This window comes from Leptopilina heterotoma, unplaced genomic scaffold (genome assembly GCF_015476425.1).
Source record: "Leptopilina heterotoma isolate Lh14 unplaced genomic scaffold, ASM1547642v1 Lhet_92, whole genome shotgun sequence".
Taxonomy (NCBI): Eukaryota; Metazoa; Arthropoda; class Insecta; order Hymenoptera; family Figitidae; genus Leptopilina; species Leptopilina heterotoma.
The window spans coordinates 543,119-561,342 of NW_025111199.1; the positions used below are offsets into that span (position 1 = coordinate 543,119).

Consider the following 18,224-nt stretch of genomic DNA (forward strand, 5'->3'; position numbering starts at 1 on the left):
AATATTTTTAATGTAATTGCTGGTTTTTAATTCAAAGTGCATAACGTTCCTTTTCCAAATATAACATATTGCATAAACAAAAAAGAAATAATTTTTTTAAATGACGTATTTCGCACTTTAATGCACGATAATTTTGACTTTTGTCGTCAAAATAAAAAGGAACTTACATGAAGTGACACATATGAAATATTTTAAATGTAATTGCTGGTTTCTCATTCAAATTGCATAACGTTCCTTTTCCGTTATTATTACTTAAAATATAACATATTGCATAAACAAAAAATAAAAAATTTTTTTTAATAATAACGTATTTCGCACTTGCTGCACGATAAATTTGACTTTTGCCGTCAAAATAAAAAGGAACGTACATGAAGATACACATTCATGTAATAATAAATATTTTTAATCTCATTGCTGGTTTTTAATTCAATTTGCATAACGTTACTTTTCCGTTATTATTACTCAAAATATAACATATTGCATAAAAAAATAAAAAAAAATTTTTAAATAATAACGTATTTTTGGTTTTATGCACCATAAATTTGACTTTTGCCGTCAAAATAAAAAGGAACGTACATGAAGATACACATTCATGTAATAAATATTAAATATTTTTAATCTCATAGCTGGTTTCTAATTCAAATTGCATAACGTTCCTTTTTCGCCATTATTACCCAAATGTAACAACGTGTATGAACAAAATATAAATAAATGTTTTTAAAATAATGACGTATTTGCAAAAAATATGTAAATATTTATCACATTTAAAAGAATAATAATTTTGACTTTTACCGTCAAAGTTAAAATTAATTAAAGAAATTGTGAATTTTCCTTTAAAACTGTTAGTTTTGTCTGATATCATTTAAAATTTTTACTTTTTTTGCACCTTATTTAAAAGGAGAGAAGTTCTTTTCGTCGTTATTAAATAAAGAAACATAGTGCATAAAAAATATTAATAGATATTCTTCAGAATAATAACATATTCACAAAAATATACTACATTAATCATGCAAAAGAAACCATTATTACATTTACTTTTCCAGTCATACTAAAAAGTAACTAAATACATTAGGAATCTTTTTTAAAACTGTTAATTCTGTTTGATTCCGTTTACCAGTTTTTTCCACTTTTAAAAGTTATATCTAAACTGTAGGAAATTGTGTTAATTTCATTGTTTTTATAATTTTTGCTAGGTGCGCTCTCATAATCTTGGGGTTAATCAAATACTTATCTGTGAACGGGTCTCTACCCAGCGCCACGCTTGCACAGCGTGCTGCAGAATGCAGGCCACAACTGAAACCATCATTCTGTGTTTGAAGACAAATGGAGCGTACTTTTTCAGATGACAATTTCGGATATCTCTTTTTTATGAATATGTGTTCTTCTTCAGCAAGATCTTTGTACTTTAACTCTGTGTAAGAGCTGTCAAAAATTGTAAGATTTCTATCTTCCGATGTGCCATTCCTATAGTAGTAAAATCGCCAGTGTTTTATACAATTCCCTCCAAAAATTTGAATGTCCTGATCATTAATACATTCAGGCACATCTACATGCTTCATAATGCTATGAACGCTTAGTGTTTGGAAGTTGGAATGTTCTCGCACAACTTGTAAGAATGTATCTAAAGCTTCATCGTCTAACCATTCCCTTTCGCTCTCAACAATTTTTAAGCACTGTTCCAACTTTTCTGGAGCCCAAGCTAACATTATCTGTTTCACTCTTTTCTTTCTTTTTGTTGGCACTTCACTTTCCATGCTTTTTTCTTTTTTCTTTTCTGTCAAGAAAATTTCTTCAATTTCCACGTCATTGATCTTTCTTTTGCTTTGATTTACTTCCACTTCATGTACATTAGCTGTAGGCTCTGCATTTGCAATTTCCACGTCATTGATCTTTCTTTTGCTTTGATTTACTTCCACTTCATGTACATTAGCTGTAGGCTCTGCATTTGAGGCCCTGTTATCAAGAATGTACTTTGGTTCGCGGATTTTCAGCTTTCTAGAGGTACGGCTATCAATGATTTCCGGAATCATGCAATCAAAATAAAATCGTGTCAAATGTGGCTCAATCATTTTTTCCAGAAATCATCATTTCTCCATACAAAAATGACTTTCATTCCAAATGGAGTCCACAACACAAAAAGACCCCAAGCTCTTCTGGTTGCATGCATTTGTCCTTGAATTTGGTAGTAGTATGAATGTTTTGAGTTTAGATGTAAGTTTGGTTTCTTCTTGTCAAAGATACCCTTTAGATCTGGGTAAGTTTTTAAGAGTACAGCAGGTGTAAGATCTTCTCCTCTTTGAGGACATATTATTTCTACAACTCCACTTTCTGAAACGCTGTACGTAAAACAGGGCTTCTTTGTCTGAGCCTTAGGTCCAAAGGCTTTCAAATCTTTTGGATCGGCATTAATTAGTCCATCTGGTGATGCCGCCAAGTACTCTAACTCAGGATCTATCCATATTCCAGTTTGTTCAACAGGAAGACCTATTTTTTTGTCCAATTCCTTTCTCGCGTTTTCTTCGTTTTCTATACCATAAAACTCAGCATCTGAAGGATCCCTTGAAGACGGGTACAACAGTTTCGTCACCAAAGAAGCACACAACGTTGATTTTCGTCTTTTACAGATTTCTCCAAAATTTGAAGACGTCAACATTTTTCCATGGTAATCATTCCACTCTTCATTTGATCTTTGATCAAAAGTGCGTTCAGCAATGGAAATTCTATTTTTCTGATAAACTTTTAAAGTTTGGAGAAAAATTTCTTTTTGAGTGTCAAACATTTCCTCTTCCATGTCTACTTCCTCTGCAAGTGGACCGTAATTTTTGTCATTGAATTTGCTGGTTATTTTCTTGTTTCTTTTTTTAATCTTCTTGTATTGCTTGTTTCTTTCTCTTTTTTCATCTCTTTGCTTCTCCATCTTCAGCACAGAAGCAGGTACCAAATATCCCAGATGTTTTAAAACAACACTTTGCAAGTGTTTTGTACTCCAACCAATTATTGCGCAGTGACATCGAGCACAATAGCTCCCAGTCTTTGAAAGAGATAGTCTTTTTCCTGCACAATGTAAAGGAAAAGAGTATGTGCCATTGCAGTATCGGATGTGGCCATCAAAAGACATTTCCTTATTTCCAATCTTTTCCTTTGCTAAGTTGATCACAGAATCCCCGGTGTCCGCGATTGCTGCTTCATTTTCAGTAATCAAGCAGGCTTTACCTATCTCCATTTCAGTAATAAAAGATTTATCCTTTACAGCTTCTGCGACTAAGTTCTCTGGCTTATCTCCTAAATTCTTTTTAACAACGGCCAAAATTTTCTCTAATTTCTTCTTCTCACGTCTGTAATAATATATTTCATTTATGCCATATAAATATAAATAAATACAATTTTTTGTATTAAAACTTAAATAGTTTGTAAAGTTAAAAATAATTGCATGGAAAACTCATAGCTTTTACAAAATTCTTTCAAAATTAAGTATAAATTCTAAATGTAAGATTTTTATATACATTAGCGACATTTTTTCCAATAAAAGTAACAATAGCTAGACCCCCTCCCCCTTAAATGCTTACATAATACTTGAATGGTTCCTTATCAAAATTTCACAAATGAGGCATTTCACGTCAGAAATATCACGATTTGCAAAGGGTCTGCCGATTTTCGCAAAACTTCGTGGGATTATAGTTCTATATAAGAGACTTCTTTCCCCCAAATTTAAAAAAAATTAAAATTGTTGAAGACACGCCATTTTGAATTTTAATATTAATTATATAAAATTTTGAATATCTCGGAATATAAATAAAGTTAATAAAAAAAATTAATTTTTAAATAAAAAAATTTAAAAAAAATTTTTAAACAATTTTTTGTTTATTTACTCCTCTCTGAGAAAAATGTTATTAACATATTTGGATTCCTTATAAATTCACCTTTAATTTCATAAACAAAAATTGATGGAGACTCAACTGGGTCTTCAGATCAACAAAAATTTTCCAAGAGAGTTAAAGAAAATAACAACTTACCTCCCGAAAACAACAACAATAACAAAAACCCCCTCTCAGTACACAATCCTAACTTACTACCTAACAATCAACAACCTACCTCTCAAGACATTTGGATTTCTCCTAATTTCCCAAAAGAACAACGTTATACGGCGGAAACTCCTCCTCCTTACTTGGTCTTTTTAAAATCTTCTGTACCAAACCAAAACATTGGCAAATACAATCCAATAGCTCTTGCCAAAATGATTCGAGACATTGTCAGTGGTCAATTTAAAATTTATCCAAATTGTCTAAATAGTGTTAAAATTTTTTATGATGACTTTTTGGATGCAAATAAGACCCTGGATATCTTTTCAAATCCAGGCTCTAAATACATAGCTAGTCCACTATCAACTTTGTTTAATAAAAAGGGCTATATTAGCCCAATTGATTTGGATTTAACAATGTCAGGTTTATTAAGTCTAATAGACGAGGATTCCCGTCGTGATATCATTAAACTCAAAAGAAGAGTCAATAAAGAAAAGAAACCAGATGAATCTGTCGAGGTTACCTTCTCTACTGTTTTCATCCCTAGATCTGTCTCCGTTACTAATTTCATGTTCAAGGTGAACCCGATTATCATCCCTCCTAGGAGATGTCATTATTGTCAAATATTTAGACATTCCCTGGAACAATGCCGTTCATCACACCCTATTTGCGAATATTGTGCCCAATGGCACCTATCGGATCAATGTAAGAGCCAAAATTCAAATCCCAATTGTAATAATTGTGGTGGCAATCACTTTGCATCATCCAGTGATTGCCCCACATTCAAATATGAATACCAAGTCGCTAAAACCAGCTATCTTCGTAATCTGAGTTTCCTGGATTCCCAATTTTGGCTTGCCAATAGAGGTATCAATCCTCCTGTCAAAGTCAATAACGACATGGTCATTGACGTTGATGATTTTCCTCCAAATAACAACTCGGAAGCAAATCCAGGTCAATCCTCGAAATTTAACACACCACAAAACAATCGGGATACTCCGGAAAAGCTATACAAGAATTTAGCTAGTCCTATATCGCCTCCGGTTCCGATTGGTGCTAGCTCGCCATTTCGCTCTCCTCAGCAGAACAAGGGTTTCAGAGGATTTCATAATAATTAAATGAAAGTCACACTAAAGTTTAAACTAATTATTACATTAACTAATAAATTTAATTTCACTGTAAATATTTTTATTTTATAAGTTCGAAAATTTTAATTTAAGTATCATTTTAATTATATCTTTAAAATTGTTATTATCCTATTATATTTTATTGGCTTACCCGGATGCTTAAAGTTAATCAAACACTTTAAAGCACACTCAAATTTTTGAGCCTGCAATTATAGTTAAGTAGTATTTAAACTTAAAAATAAATAAATAAAGAAAATCTTAATATGTCTCACTCAAATTCACCTAGGGGGATTAGAATTTGTAACTGGAATTCTCGTAGTATATTGAACAAAAAAATCGAGGCTGAATCTTTAATTACAAGTAGAGACATTGACATTTTGTGTATCACGGAAACATGGCTTAGCCCTAGTATTGCATCATGGGAGTTTAGAGGTTTTAATACATACCGTTGCGATAGAGCCCAAGGTAGGGGTGGTGGCTCAGCAATCTTCTGTCGCAATACTTTTCAGATAGCTAACATAAATGTCCCTAATATATTTAATAATCAAATAGACATATCTGCAATTGGCATTCAATCATCCATGGGACAAATTATAATTTTTTCCGTTTATGTCCCCCCAAACTCCATGATTACTACGGATCAATGAAATCAATTTTTTTTCTACACTCGAAATTATAATCATGTTATCATTAATGGCGACTTTAATTCCCATGCACCTTTATGGGGACATCTTTCATTCAATCATAATGGCAGGAATTTATATCCTGCTCTTGAGAACTCACCCTATATTGTGTTGAATGACGACCAAGGGACATTTTTAGATCATAATAATGTCGCCAACAGTGTTTTGGATCTCGTTATAACATCTGCTGCTATTGCCAGCGTCTCTGAAGTCACAATTGAGGAATGTAGTTATGGCTCTGATCACCTCCCAGTTATAACAGACTTGTATCTAGCCCCATCCACCTGTAGAACCACTGGATATCGCTATAATATTACTGGTGTTGACTGGCAGGTATATTCTCTCAAATTTGATACATGTATTCCTCAAATAGAGGATGGTTTGGCTCAATTCGTATCAATTGTTTCTGCTTACTCTGAATTCTCCCAGTGTTTAAGGATGTCCTTGGAGGCCGCAGGGGGTATACGCCCTGACCCCAAGTACGCCCCTACTAAAATACAACCAACTTGGTGGAACGAGTCCTGCAAGGAAGCTACAGAGAGAAGGAAAATAGCACGTAAAACCTACCTACAAAATCAAAATGCTGACTCATTGGCTGAGTTTCTTGAAATTGATAATGAAGTTAAAAAGTTTTTAAGAAATCAGAAAAGGGATTCTTTTCGAAATTTTTGCAATTCTATTGACCCTTCTATGGGTTCTAAACGCATTTGGGGTACAATTAGAGCCTTCAACACCCGTAATCTCGCAAAATCAACTCAAATATCCAATGATCTTCTTTCTCCGGAATATCTTCAACTACAGGAAGAATTAACTAGACCTGATATTCCTCCCTCCAACATCCCTCTCGCACCTGACAATGACTATGATAATATAATGAATCATGAATTTACCTTACAAGATCTTCATAGAGCTTTAAGCTCTTGTGTCAAAGACACATCTCCGGGAATGGACTATATTTCATATAAAATGATTAAAAAACTATCAATCCAAGGTCTTAGCTTGCTTCTTAAAATATTCAATAGGATATTCAAATTCTCTCAATTCCCCGCAGAATGGCGTAATACTAGAGTTCTTTTCCTTCCTAAACCAGGTGGTAAGGGCTTTAGGCCCATATCTCTGACTTCTGTATTATGCAAATTGCTGGAAAGGATGGTGCATTATCGTTTTGAGTATCTTGTTGAACACAACAGATGGCTTCCGGCGTCCCAATATGGTTGCAGGAAAACCCGATCATCTATGGTCTGCGTTGCTGCTGTCTCAACTGATATTTTACAATCATTCAATAACAATAACTCGGTCCTTGCCCTATCTATAGATATAAAAGGTGCATTTAATTGCGTCCAACCACAAATCCTATTACAGCATCTTACGGAGCTGGGTGTCCCCTCGAGAATATGGAATTTTATAAACTTTTTGACCTCAAGCAGGAACTTATATTTCTCTCAGGATCAACATAATCCCAATGTTGTTGGCATAGGAGTTCCACAAGGAGGGGTTCTTTCCCCTCTCCTCTTCAATCTTTATATGAGGGACATTCAACGCAATCTTGGACCAAATGTTAAAACAGGCATATATGTCGATGATGTTTTTATTTACACAGAGTGTCCGAGTTACCAGGAGGGTCTTAACACTCTTCAGGAATCCATGGCGATTTTGACACCCTGGTTGGTGACTATCGGTATGTCAATCTCAGTTCCAAAATCTCAATTATGCTACTTTTCGAAAAACTCATATAATCCAAATCAAATTTCTCTTCCATACAATAACGAAACAATAACTTGTAAAAATAATGTTAAATATTTAGGTGTCATAATGGATGCAAAATTAAATTGGTCACTACACATATCACATATAATCAAACAGAGCGTCAGAGCATTGAACATTCTAAAGGTTTTAGCAAAGGTTTCATGGGGCTCATCCCCAATTGTCATGCTAACCATTTATCGAGGATTAATTCGGGCCTATTTGGAATGGGGTGTTATTTTGTTTGCGGGGGCATCTAAGAAGGAATTATCAAGACTTGATAGAGTTCAATATGCAGCTCTTCGGATTGCCTTGGGTTGCATGTCATCAACTCCCATATTTTTCTTACTGTCTGAATCAGCTGAACCTCCATTGAGTTATAGACGATCCTTTCTTTGTAATAGGTTTATGGCGAGGTCACTGGCTTATTCTGAAAATCTTATAGACTAGATCGGACTAATTCCGGATTCACTGGTTATACACAAACCGCATTGAGTTTGGATTTATCCGGACTAATTCCGAGCGACAAAAACCTGAAAATAAGCAGACTGTTTCGGATTAGCTGCGGATTCACTGGTTAAACCAACCGGATTACTTCTGCATTTACTAGTTGCATATGATCTGACTAACTGCAGACTAAACCGGACTAATTACGGATTCAATAGTTATAAAAAACGGTATTGATTTTAAACTTAATTCAGGGTGAAAAATCCGCAATAAACCATACTGTTGCGGACAAATTTCGGATTAGTTCGAAATTGGTCCGACTTTTTATTCAGGGTATTTACTTATGGTAAATAAAATATTTACTTCTGCAGTTAATTTGTATTTACAAATTTACTAGTATTGTTAGTTATCTTGTTTCAATATTATAATTAACACTGATGTGTTAGTTTTTTGTCATTTCTCAACGTGGCACTTGATAAATTCTATTATGAATTTGAATTCCCATGCGAGCGTGGTATAGTGGTTAGTGTATTCGATTACGGTGCGATATAATGTTAGATAGGTGTAAGTTCGAATCCCCAAGAGTTAAAAATTTTAAGTTAATGAAAAATATGTTGAATGTACTATAAAGTAATAATAATTAATATGTATAACTTGTATAATTATTTTTTTATTAACATTCACTAAACTGTCCGGACTAATTTTTGACTGTTTTGGACTAATTCCGGATTCACTATAGTTGTATACAAACCGTATTGATTTCAGATTTCGTCAGACTAATTCCGAATGACAAAAACCTGACAATAAATCGCACTGTTTCGGATAAATTCCGGATTCACTAGTTGTTCACAAACCGTATAGAGTTCGGATTTATCCGGATTAATTTCGGGTGACAAAAACCTGACCATAAACCGCACTGTTTCGGACAAATTTCGGATTAATTTGAAATCTGTCCGGTTTTTTAATCAGGGAAATGATTACCAACGGATAATATGATCAAAGGAAGTGTCAACAATATTTTTCTTTGTAATCGGGAACCGAAAGTTGTAAATCAACGTTCCTAGTCTTATTTTATGAAGTGTTTGAAATATTTTCTTTTAATAAAACTTTCTTTGTCGGCTAAGGCTTAAAATTATTATATAAATGTTGTCAAAAACAACTGCAAAGGAATCTTATCAGCATTTTTATTGTATAAGTTCTATTTTCTACACTATTTTTCTCTCAAATCAAGCAACGAGAGGTGCAACTGTAATCGTATTCTGAAGACAAAATATTTAAATTTTGTGCTATGAGTTGTGACGTTGCAAATTTTTCATAAAAATATTAATAAAATTTCATAATAAGTTTGCATAAAATTTAATTGCAAACAATCATTTTTTTTATAAACAACAATAATAACTAAAACAAGGCTTGAAATTAAAACTAGTTTGTTATATAAACACTAATTTAATACTATAAATATTATTTATCATTTCGCTTTTGCAAATTTTTGTTTCTCGTATTCCCTGAATATTTCTAATATTTGAAATCATCGAAAACGACGTTCGTCGGTCAACCTGCAAGCAGAGTTCCCCTCTCGTCGTTAAGAATTTCCCCTTTCTTCGTACAAATGAAGGAGAAAACCCCCTTTCTTGAAGAAATAATTCCTCGAGAGTTGCCGCTTTCGCTATGCTTTTCCCCGTTTTCGCTTTCCCCTACCTACCGGAAACTACTAAGTCACCCAAGTTACCTTGTAATAATTTTGAAATTGTTACCTTTTTCTTGTACCTAACCCGAGAATTGTTCTAAATAATATTAATACCCTAAAATTTATTAACTTTATTATTATTCCGGAATTTTTATTATTATAGAGGTGTATTATTTATGAAACAAAGAAGGGAGAATTTTCTCGTCAAATTTTCTCGTAGTGAAAACCTCTTGTCAATCAGGCCCGAATTAATCGTTGCTAAAGGCCCACTCTGAATTTCGTATTTTGGTTATTTGGATTATTTGGTTGTTTTATTTGGTTTTGGATCAGAGTGAGACCACAAATTAGGAACTAATTCCCTGAAGCAAGTTGATGGCGAGAAAGGCACGGGTCAAGATACTGAAATTAGGAAGCTGAAAACTGTTCTTAAAGTGGAAATAGGCCTTGTCACTTTTCCAGCAACTACGCTCCTTTTTCCGGCGTAGCAATACAAGATTCGTAAGGGCTATTAGTGGAGAAAAGCGGAGAAGGACCAGCAGGGTACGAGCCGGCAGTCATCGTTATCATCGTTCTCTTTTGATTCTGCCTTCATCGTATTCGGACGCAGTTTTAAAATTTTCTTTTTTTTTTAATTTAGTGATAAATTAACTTGAGTAGTTTTTCTTGGTGCGTGTGCCTGGAATTCTTGCCGTTTTCTTTTGTTGCCGCCAAAATTTTGTGAGTAACGTAAGTTTATAAAAATATTAAATGAAAATTATGTTCTTTTAAAATTGTAAATTTGATTCAGCCGGCCTCATGGCTGAACAAGAGACCTTTTTCTTTCATTGGCTTTAAAATTTAGTTTAGTTTTATTATTAAATGATTTCCTTTTTTTTTTGGATTTTATTAATTATTCATACATTTATTAAATAATTGAATTTTCTGGATGTCTCTTGTTCAACCATGCGTTGCCTTTTGTTACCCTTTTCCCCTTTTATTTTTAAAGTTTTTCCAATAAATTCTTCCCCGTTACCAATGTTACCAACCCCGCAATAATTTATTACTATTAAATTATTGAAAATGACCCTTTAGCTTTCCCCAGTTACCATATTCGTTACCCTTTTAGGTGCCCTTTTGTTGTTGATTTTGGCTGAATCTTATAACTATTTTGTAATTATGTAAAACTGAAAATTCTGTCTATTTTGTTGATTGTGTGTAAAGTATACAATTTGTTTATTAGTTGTTTGAATATTTATTGTCAAATTTCCTGTTATATGTGATTTCTACGGTTAATTGTGTCACCTTGAGTGATTGAATTGTTACCCCTAATTGTATTAATTTAAAATTTTGGTTACAATATATTATAATTTTTTTTTATAAATTGCTGAGTATAATTTCTTCGAACCACGACGCTTCCTTTGACCTTTTGGTCCTAGCTAACCGGCAAAATCCTTAATATTTTGTTCGTTTCTCAACTCAAAACCCCTTTTTGCTCTTGTTTTGGAATTTCGTAAATCCAATTTTGGTATTCGAATTTGGAATTTGGTCAATTTTATTTTATTTATTTGAAGAGACGATTAGTAGAGAATAATGGTCTTATTTCTCTCTAATCTAGGTACTTGTTTTTGGTTTGCGATTTGACTAAAGTTCAATTTTAATTTTGTTTTATTTGAAGCGACGATTACTAGAGAATCAATGGTCTTGTTTCTCTGTAATCTAGGTACTTGTTTTGTTAATAATTTTTGTATTATAAATTTTGAGGATTCAATGGTCTTGTTTCCTTAGAATCTTATTCGTTTTGTTAATTCTCTAATTTTCTTTTATAAGAAAATGTCCCTAGAAAGGACTGGCGCTCAACAAATTAGTTGGGTTGAGAAACTTATAAAGTATCCCTCTCTCCTTCCTTCCAATTGTATTGGGTATAAAGACTTTGGCTGAGTTTTAATATTTATTTTTTTTGTTATTGTTAATAATTTATTTTTATTTATGAATTGGATTTTATTTACTGTTTGCTCTCTTTGTTTCTTGAAGCTAGTAATTTTGTTGTTGTTATTGTTATGATTGTTTATAACAAATTGTAATAATAAATTGTTTATGAATTTTATAAATATTATTGATTTTTGGAAAAACCCATTACAAATTATGGCGCCCAACGTGGGGCAGCCAAAGCAAGAAATTATACTCAAAGCAAAAATATTTTTCTTTTGTTAATAAAAATTAAATTGTAAAATAATTATATTATTTGCCCATATAATATTTGAATTTTATTTCAAATTAATGGAATATTTTATTTCGTTGTTTTCGATAAAATCGAAAAGTCACAATTCACTAATTAGATTTAGTGTTTATATTTTGTGTCTATTGTATCTATTGTATTCCCCTGTATGAGTCACCAACTATTTGATAATCTCTGTCCCTCAAAATTTCGTTCTTAAGAATTATCTAGAAATTAATAAGTACGAAATTAAAATAAAATTATCACAATTTTTCAAATTTGTTCAAAAGTTAATTATTAATCATAATTTTTTTTTTTGAAACATTTTATTGTTACATTTTTCTTTTTTTTTGTTAATTTTTTTTTGAGAAGTTTATTAATTGCAATTATTTTTTTTGTTACAATTTTCTAATTTGTTAAAAATTTCCTAATTTGTTTAAAAATTATTTTTTTTGAAATTTATATTTTTTTTTGCTCAGTGTAGTTTTAATGGAAAATTTATTAATGAATTTTTCTTGAAAATTTATGGTTTAAAAATTTTTTTTTTTGTTGTTTAAAGACTAAATTTGGTGAAAAATTTGTTATTTGAAATATATTTTGTTGGGAATTGTTTCATTTATGAAAATTTTAATGAAATATTTTGTGCAATTATTAATAGTATTGTTTGGTATAGTAAATTAGAGTATTCATTTATATCGTATTTGAATTTTAATTGTGTTTATTTGATCATGTATTTTAGTTTGCTGTTTTCGATAAAATCGAAAAATTCGCTAATTAAATTTAGTGTTTATATTTTCTACCTATGTGTCACCCAATATGAGTCACCCACAATATTTCAATTATCTCCGTCTTTCAAAATTTCGTTCTTGACAGTTACCTTGAAGTTCAGAACGAAAGAAAATTAATATTCCCCTTTATATTAAAAACCTCAATATAATAATTTTTGTAAGAGGAAATTAATTATTGAAAATTTATTTCTTTTGAAAAATTTAATTTGTTAAAATTTAATTTTTTTTATCGATAAAAGATTTTTTTTTTTGTAGAAATTAATTTTGTTAAAATTTTATAATTTTTTTTTTGGAAGTTGTTTATTAAAAATTGATTTTTTTTTGTCTGTGTAAAAATATTTGTTAATTTTTTTTTGAGTGAAACTATTTTGTTAACAATTTATATTTTTTTTTATAATTTTTTGTTATAATTATTCTTTTGAATTATGGTATCTAATTAATCGATTTATGCTTTTATTTTTTTTATTTTTTTTTGGTATATTGAAGGTTGCAGTAAAATTATATGGACGTTGTCCATGTATCTTCCCTGTCACCCACACACACCTGATAGAAGTGGAAGAGCTTGAAGCAGAATTTATTTTTTTTGTTAAATAATATTGTACTTTATTTAAAATTTTTTTTTATATTATTGTACTACAAATAAATTAATTTTTTTGGGTTACAACATTTCAAGATTTTAAAAGGATATTTTTTTTTGGTGCCTTTTGTATTCCCTTACTACTTTATTTATTTTATTTTTTTTATTACTAAGATGAAATTAAAATTTTACTTTAATTTTAAATCAATTTTTTTTGTACCTGTCCCTGTACAGCTGTTGAATTAACAATGACAACTAGTGTAAACCCATTTTTTTTTGTGTTACCCTACCCGAGAAAATTTACAACTTCTGCAAATAAATTTACAATATATCCTTGTATAATATGATTGTGTCTTTTTATGTATAATATATAATTTTTTTGTGTGAATCGGTAGTATAAACAAATCATCTATACCAGCTGTTAATGCTATTTTACAAATAGACCTTCCCTCATGGTGTCAGAATGACACTACCTTGTTACCTCACCCTATATATTTTTTTTATTTTTTTATTTTACCCAGTTATTTTCAGGTATCCCGTAATTGAAAAGTATTTTATTTTGTACCTCGTTACCCTCATTTTTTTTTTTACTGAAATTTAATAATATTTAAAAAGATTATTTTCTTACCCCAGTATTTTCTCTGAATTAATAATTATCTATTGTTGATTATTTGTTATAATAATTTTTTTTTTGGTAAAATTTTGGATCGCAACATTTCATGACCTTAAAAAGTGATTGTCACTTAATACACCCTCTACAAATTTTTTTTTTTTTGCTCCTTTTCCATAACAGGTTTTAACAAACAACTGTCTTCGTAGAATATTTTTTTGATTATAATACTTTGGGTTTCTAAACCCTTCCCTTTCTTCACAGGCAACTATAACTATGGCCCCTAACCCTTTTGTTACCCTTCGGTATTTAAAATAAGATATCAAATCCTGCAGCCATTGCTCTTTTGCCAGTGGTCTTTTAGGGTGAAATCGAGTAATATAACCAAGTTACCCCGTTACTCCCCATTCACCCAGTTACCTTTTTATAAACTATGTGCAATTGATCGGATCGACTGGTACCCTGTTACCCCATTAAAATTTCATTGCCTTTCTTTTCCTTACAGGAAAGACGGCAATTCTGCCAACTTCTCAGACGGTGTCTGATGGATAAATTGACTTGGAAATCATTTACCCCAAGTAACAAGTTACCCTGTTACCCCATTAAAATTTCATTGCCTTTATTTTCCTTACAGGAAAGACGGCAATTCTGCCAACTTCTCAGACGGTGTCTGATGGATAAATTGACTTGGAAATCATTTACCCCAAGTAACAAGTTACCCTGTTACCCCATTAAAATTTCATTGACCTTTCTTTTCCTTACAGGAAAGACAGCAATTCTGCCAACTTCTCAGACGATGTCTGATGGATAAATTGACTTGGAAATCATTTACCCCAAGTAACAAGTTACCCTATACCCCAAATGGATGCTATATTATCCAAATTGAGAAAAGCTCGTTACATCTCCAAAATTGATTTAGATAAAGGATTCTGGCAGGTGCCACTTTCCGAAGAGAGCAAGGAAAAGACTGCCTTTGCTATACCTGGTCTGGGATTATTTCAATTTACCCGTATGCCCTTCGGATTAACTAACGCCCCCGCTACCTTTCAAAGAATGATGGACAAAGTTATAAAACCCGAAATGGATCCTTATTGTTTTGTCTATCTTGATGACATTATTATCGTTACCGAAACCTTCGAAGAACATCTTAAATGGTTAAAGATCGTCTTGGACAAACTTAAAGAGAACAAGTTAAAAATAAACCCTAACAAATGTGAGTTTGTAGTTCCACAAGTTCAATATCTAGGCTTTCTAGTAGATGAAAGAGGACTATCAGCAGACCCCGAAAAAGTTACCCCAATTCTGACTTACCCTGTTCCCACTAACGTCAAAGAATTGCGAAGATTTCTCGGCATGTCTGGCTGGTATCGTAGATTCATTCCTCAATTCGCAACACTAGCTTCACCCCTAAATAAAGTACTTCGCAAAAAGCAAAATTGGCTTTGGGAAGAAGAACAACAAACAGCATTTGATAAAATCCGAATTTCTTTAACCAGCGCTCCAGTTCTAACTCGCCCTGATTTTGAAATCCCTTTTGAGTTGCAAACAGACGCAAGCGAAGTAGGCCTTGGCGCTGTGTTGACCCAGAAAATAGACGGAATAGAACATGTTATCGCTTTTGCTAGTAGAACTCTCTCAGATGCCGAGCGAAAATACACTACCACCGAAAAAGAATGCCTTGCCGTTGTGTGGTCTATTCAAAAATTTAGAGCTTACCTAGAAGGTTATGAATTTACGGTAATTACAGACCACAGCAGCCTCAGATGGTTACACAATTTGCGAAATCCTACAGGTCGTCTTGCTCGATGGGCCTTAACTCTGTTGGAATATAATTACAATATAATACATAGAAAGGGAGCCTTGCACCATGTCCCAGATGCCCTTTCTCGAATTCCCACACAAGTTACCAATGACCCTAATTTAAGCCCTGTAGACTCTCTCTATAAAGTTATCGAAACAAATCCTCTTGGTACACGCGACGTTACCTTTCAGTTACCGAATTCCCCGGACGCTTTCCAAATTGGAAGATCAAAGATAATAAACTCTATTATTATCGCCCTGACCCGGTAATCTCATTCATCACTACCGATACTAACGCTTGGAAATTAGTCCCTACTGAAAGTGAAAGAGCCGCTATATTGAATGAAGCCCACGATGAACCCCAAGCAGGACATTTAGGAACCCAGAAAACTTATATGAGAATTGCTAATAACTATTATTGGCCAGGTTGTTACAAAAATGTAGCCGAATATGTCCGCCGCTGCGAGCTTTGCCAAACTTGCAAAGTTAATCAGTCCGCACCAGCAGGATTAATGGGACAAAGAGTAGTAGAACAGCCCTGGACAGTAGTAGCCGCTGATATTATGGGACCATTTCCCCCTAGTAAATCGAGCTTTAAGTATATCCTAGTAATCCAAGATGTTTTCACTAAATGGATCGAAGTAAAAGCCCTAAGAAATGCTACTGGAAAATTAATTGCCGAAGCCTTTCGCGAATTAGTGATTAATCGTTGGGGAACCCCTAAAGTACTGCTAACTGACAACGGAACTGAATTTATTAACAATGTTATTCGTTCTCTAGCCGAAGAATTCGGAATATATCACTCTACCACTCCACCTTACCATCCACAATCCAACCCGGTTGAACGAGTGAATCGTGTCCTGAAAACAATGATAATTTCATTTTTAGATGAAGACCATAGGAATTGGGATAAATATTTAAGCGAATTTAGATTTGCCTATAATACAGCCCACCATGACACATTAAAAACGTCACCAGCATTCCTTAACTTTGGTAGAAACCCTAAACCGACAAATGAATTGCGAAGTAAATCAGAAAATCCTACAACAATTGATCCACAAGATCCCTCTTCCTGGCGAGAAAGAATGCAAAAACTACAGATTATGAATGATTGGATAATTGAAAACCTAGATAAAGCATTCTTGAAACAATCCCAATATTACAACAAACGTCACCGTCCCGTAAAATATGTTGTAGGAGACTTAGTTCTTACTCGCTGTCGTATTTTGTCTTCCAAGTTTAAAAATGTCTCGTCTAAACTAAACCCTAAGTTTGTTGGACCTTATAAAGTTTCCAAAATTTTGTCACCCAGTGTTGTAGAATTGTGTGATTTGTCTTTTGTCAAACTAGGAAAATTTCACGTACAAGACATTAAACCCTATATAAGTGTCGAATGAGTTTAAAATTTCGACAATCCCCTATGTTACCTGAAAATAAAAGTTAATTACCTGAAAATAAAAAAAATTACTTACCTGAAAATAAAAGTTAGTTGAAAATAAAATATGTTACTGAAAATAAATTACGTTACCGAAGATTAAAATACTTACCCTTGAATTCCTGTTACCTTAATTACCTGAAATTAATTTTCTTCATATCGTCTTCCGGAGTTTTGTGAAGTCCTGCCTTCCAGTGCTGTAAAATGTCGTCTTCTCCTATGTGAAATGTCCAAGTACAAGGTCAAAATAATAAAACCTAACATAAATACTTTTCGATAATCCTACTTTAGCAAACAAACAAACAATGGAGGAAACTTCAGAACTGTACCCGGGAGATTGGGAGTTCGTCGACGCCGACGACATCAGGGATGATGTGGGAAACCTGGACCAAATGGAACCAGAAGAGAAAGCGGAGCTCCTAAGAAGTCCCGAACACTCTTCGACGGAAAATCCCCCAGAACTCCCCAGCGACCAACCCAGTATTCTAGAAGCCTCCACATCGTCTCCCAGAGAGCTGTCCCTAATGGAGGAGGTGTCGAAGCTAAGCAACGTTGTGGCGACTCAGCAGCAGTATATCCTCCAATACCACAACGAAATAAATAGGCTCACTCAAATCATTCTCCACGAACAGGAGAAAGGGAGAAAGTTGAACGACATCATCGTGAAAATAGGGACCGAAAAAGCAGAGTTAATCAATAAATTCCAGGAAGCTGGGAAAATCCTAAAGGACCGAAAAGAGGAGAATCGTGAGCTCCTCTTAAACATCGAGGCACTGCAAAAACAGCTCCGAGAATACCACGAGCCCATACCCGAGGATGAACCCTGGACCCTGGAGGACGAGCTCAGAATTGTCGATCAGCCCAGTTGGCGCTTCTTGAAGCCCCACAGGAAGGTCCTTTCCAACCTGGAAACCCTTTTCCCCAAACTGTTACCTGCTTTGTCCCAAGCTTTTCTGGCAGAGCGCCAGAATTATTTACTCTCTCACAGAATAGAGGTAAACATGTTGCCGACAACGAATGAACAAGTTGAGATCCAGACTTCCCCCGAACCCAACACATCACACAACAACGACACTGATACCAATACACGATCTGCTTCCCCAACTTTACACAT

At 33.3% G+C, this 18,224-nt stretch overlaps 1 protein-coding gene across 1 annotated transcript in view; it reads right to left on the reverse strand.

The window, feature by feature from the left end:
- Positions 1-863: 863 nt before the first annotated feature.
- LOC122512039 overlaps positions 864-18,224 on the reverse strand; it is an 88,638-nt gene continuing 71,277 nt past the window's right edge. The window contains exon 2 of the mRNA XM_043627652.1: positions 864-3,335. Within this exon, the coding sequence (XP_043483587.1) occupies positions 2,066-3,223 (1,158 nt within the window). The 5' untranslated portion in view covers positions 3,224-3,335 and the 3' untranslated portion in view covers positions 864-2,065. The remainder of the gene's footprint in view (positions 3,336-18,224) is intronic.